At 47.0% G+C, this 4,360-nt stretch overlaps 1 protein-coding gene across 1 annotated transcript in view; it reads left to right on the top strand.

The window, feature by feature from the left end:
• Positions 1–3,444: 3,444 nt before the first annotated feature.
• GMNC (geminin coiled-coil domain containing) overlaps positions 3,445–4,360 on the top strand; it is a 7,285-nt gene continuing 6,369 nt past the window's right edge. Inside the window, exon 1 of the mRNA XM_017810458.1 lies at positions 3,445–3,489. Within this exon, the coding sequence (XP_017665947.1) occupies positions 3,445–3,489 (45 nt within the window). The remainder of the gene's footprint in view (positions 3,490–4,360) is intronic.

The raw sequence follows: 4,360 nt of genomic DNA, 5'->3' as shown, positions 1-4,360 counted from the left end.
AGCAGGTTTTCTATCCCTTGTGAAACAACAGCTACTACCACAAGAGAGAACCAAGATTTGCTGTTAGCAGGGGTGGTAACGGATGAATGAGCACTTGTGGACACAACACATGGCACAGATGTTATTCAAACATACTCCTTACACACTTCATCTTTAAGGATATTCTATGTATAGAGGTCCCACTATCTATGTATAAAAACTTCTACTTTTTCAGATAAATTCCATCAGATAATACCCATTGCTCAAATTAAGTTTATAGATCACTATAAAGTATTATTCTTTTCCATACAGCTGCTAAAATACAACTTACTTCCCTGACAAAAACAACCCTTTACTGAGCCCAGGCAATTAAGCACTAGTAATGCCGAATTTCCTTCTAAGGCTCTGCCAAGGATAAATCTCCGCCAGTGTGTATCAGAAAACACAGGAATAAAATCACATACACCCTTAATATACTGTGTCTTCATATCAAAACAAAAGAAAGCACTGAAGGCACCACAAGAGCTGTATGTAGGTAGGATATCTTCTATTCACTGACTCACCGATCTTGCTGTAAGAAAATGCAGGTAAACCCAGAAAGATGTTTTGCAGTTTTTCCATCTTACAGTCATCTTTTTGCTTTTTTCCAAGTATTTGTGAAACTCCACAATACTGAAAAGTATCAACATAGGAGAGCTGGAGCCCAACAGCACTGAAGACTCAGTTTGACCAAATGCATTTTACAGCAAATGAAGCCCACAGGTGTATTCACTACCAGCTGACCGTGATTTCAAAACTATTAACTGCAATAAGAGGGTGATGAAAAAGGTAAAGACTACCCTAAATTGTACCAGAAAGATATAAAAGAGAAAGAGTTGCCAATGCTTTTTTCTAAAACAATGGTGTGTTACACAGCAATGTGAGTAACTTTGGTCATCCATCTGAAAAACAGGTTAATGTCGGCTAGAATATTCTCTGAGATGCTTTCCTGAAGTGTTTATGTTTGGCAAGATTGTAAAAAAAGTGCCTTCTTTGACCTAAAAATCAAAGGAAAAGACAATGTATGACAGCACTCTGCAAAGACATCAAGGCTAAACACTAGAGAGGGAGATGAAGTGTCTAAACTAAAGCAAGGCTTTGGCACAAGGACAAAAGGGATTATACCTGCTATGAATACATTCAAACTGGAACTAGAAAGTGTCTAGCCATCAGAGCTGAGTATGGTGTAGCCTCACAGTGGGAATAACATAAGGAAAATAACCTAATTAGTTTTAAGAGGGAGATTGGAAAGTTTAAGAATGTCTCAACAGCAGGGGACTGGATTTGGGAAGTGCCTTTTAGGCCTGTGTTCAAGGAGGAAGACTGATCAGAGAAACAACCAGAACCTGTCTCTGCATAAATTCCCTTTCAGAAGCATTCTTGCGAATCACTCTCATCAGGTTTAATTTTTCACACCTTTAGTTCACAAACATCATCACAGATTCCTGCAAGTGCCAGATACCTGTGTGTACCTGACTATAGGTTAATATCTGGAGTTATTAACTGAGCCTCTATTTTGCCACTGATATACTTCAGCCACTCTTAATAGGGATAAGAAGCACTGTAGCAATAATATGGCAGGAAAAGTGAACAGGATTTGGGGTGGGTTTGGACACCCATCCAGGTGTCCAGCACGCAAAGTGACACATACTATAACTGTAGTAAATCTGGTATAAAACTTGAATTAAACTATTTGTAAATATTATTGTTTTTCTTCCATGTACCATACCTTCACAATGATGCAAATGCAATTTTAAGGCCATTTCTACATAAAAATGGGTTAAACCAGAAAAAAAAGTTTGTTGGGCTTTTTTTAATTTATTTTATTCTGAAGAATTTGCTTAATCACTGTCATTGAAACAAGAAACATCATAGAAATTACAAAAGAAAATATAGGTACAAAGAACATACAGGAATTAACAGACTTCAATACACTTCAGTGTGTTCCCAAAATGCCAGAAAAGAGCTGCTATGACATGCTAAGTGAAATCCTATCTTCACTGAAGCAATACTGTAGTCTTGATAAATATTTCACCCTGGAGCTGTATTCCCAATTAAAGAGGTGCATCATTAACTACAACAAGTAGTAAGAGCTCTGAGAGGGGTTGTCTCAGATGAACAGGAAAAGAATTAGCAGATGATTGCCACTTTGTTTTTCTTTTACACTACATATGAATGAGTGACTGCTACTATGACTTGAACCTCTTCCATCACCACGTGTAACATCTATGCATGATTTTGCAAAATTAGATCTTTCTCTCCTATACCAACAGCATTTTTCTTTCCTCGAAAATCACCCAAAGGTTGTCTCCCCAGGGCTTTGATTTGGTGGTCTTTTACCCACGTACCACCTTTTACTTCCCAGCATATCAACCTTGGTAGTGTGAGTTGACTTGAACTCCTCGAGCTCAGAAAGCCAAGCACTGTCAACCCTCCAACCAACACGACCAACATACCAGCTGTGCAGACACAACAATGGAGTGACCAGAGGCTCTCCTTGTAATTGCTTTTCACTCCCAAGAGTGTGCCCACACCCCTCGCAGCACTCCTCAGAGGCACAGGGCATGCCTGAGTGTGCAGAGCTCTGCCAAAAGGAAGCAGAGACAGAGCCACACGCATTGTGCCAGGCAAAGGGCCTGTCTGGGAGCAGCCATGAGCCAGCAATGCTGCTCCCATATCCACATCCACACAAAGTGGGAAGGAGCCATGCCCACTCATTGTCCCTCATAGAATCCCAGTTGGAAGGGATCTCTGGAGATCATCTTGTCCAATCCCCCTGCCAAGGCTGGGTCACCTGGAGCAGCTGACACAGGAAGGCATCCAGGTGGGGTCTGAATGTCTCCAGAGAGGGAGACTTCCAGGACCATCCTGGGAAGCCTATTCCAGTGCTCTACCACTCTCAATGTAAAGTTCTTCCTCATGCTGCAGTGAAACTTCTTATGTTCTAGTTTATGGCCATTGCTCCTCGTCCTGTCGCTGGGCACCACCGAAAAGTCTTTCACCATCCTCTTGGCACTCGTCTCTGACATGCTCATATACATGAGATCCCCTCAGTTTTCTGTTCTCCAGAGGAAACAGCCCAGCTCCCTCAATTTCTCCTAAGAGATGTCCCAGACCCCTGATCATCTCCCTAGATGTGCTGTTCAGAGACACTCAACCCTCCTCTCTGCCCCTGTTTCCTACAGACGAGCTGCGAGACGGCCCGGGGCGACACGGGGGGCACCCCTTCTCTTCACCCGCTGCAGGCTCCTGTGCACCTGCCTCAGCCCATCCGGGGCCGGGCGGGCACCTCCCCAGCTGCCCCCCAGAGCCCTCGAGCCGAGGATGGGGAGCGGGGCAGCCCCGGCCCCTCATGAGGAACCCCCCCGCCATCGCCGCGCGGCGGGGGCGGCGCGGGGTGATGACGCCATCTTGGGCAGCCCCGCGATGGCGGCCCGGGCTGAGCCCGCGGCCCACGGAGGCGCTGCCGGGGTTGGGCGGCACTCGCGGGGTGTTTGCTCCTCGTACGGGGCAGCTGCGGGTCCTGAGGGCACCTCCAGCCTCCCCGCCCGCCCCAGCGCCTCTCCTGTCCCGGCTTCACCCGCCTGCCCCGGGCCCTTCCCCGGGGCGGCGGGGCTTGCCTGGGCTGTGCCGGGGCACTGCTGCTGCAGCGCCCTGCGGCGGCCCCGCGGTGACAGAGGGGCCGGAGCCGGCCAGGGAGCTGCACTGGGCCTTGGCGCGTGTTGGTTGTGTGTCACAGAGCTCGTGTTTTCTTGTTAGCCAGCAGATCCCCCCCTACACTCCCTACAGCCATGGAGGAGAGGGGTTGCCATCTGAAGGAGGTGGGTTATCAGAGCAGTTACCAAATGTACGGTGCTGAGCTGGGGTTTAAACAGGGAGACCCAAGGCAGTGTGGGCATGGAGTGTGAGGCCTTTTTAAAACACCTCTGTTGGAAAAAACATAAGGCAGGAGGTGGCAACAGTTTAACTTGGCATAGCTGCCAGTCTACCTGCAGCAATCTAGGAAAATACACCAGGAATAAAAGACTGCAAGGCAAATAGCCCTCTTGATTTTGTTGTCCCTGAGCCTTGCTCAGCACTGAGTGTCCTCTGGGGAGAAATGAAAGATCATCCCATATGCTGGCATGGCCTAGCCCTGGCCCAGTGTCACCCTGTGCCTCATGTCTGCAGACAGGTTGGGTTACCACCTGGAATAGCCCTTGACGTCATGGCAGGGGCAGGATCCTGATGGAACAACTGCTCTGCAGTTGACTTTATTTCCACCATCCTATGTTCTATTCAGAGACAGACCCTCAGTGAAGAGTTTTTTTTTGATTTTTTTTTTTTTCTTCTGGGAAAAACT

Source organism: Lepidothrix coronata, unplaced genomic scaffold (genome assembly GCF_001604755.1).
Source record: "Lepidothrix coronata isolate B3197 unplaced genomic scaffold, Lepidothrix_coronata-1.0 Scaffold29, whole genome shotgun sequence".
Classification (NCBI taxonomy): Eukaryota; Metazoa; Chordata; class Aves; order Passeriformes; family Pipridae; genus Lepidothrix; species Lepidothrix coronata.
Note: the sequence above shows the minus strand (reverse complement) of the source record. Positions and strands in the feature narration are given on the sequence as shown.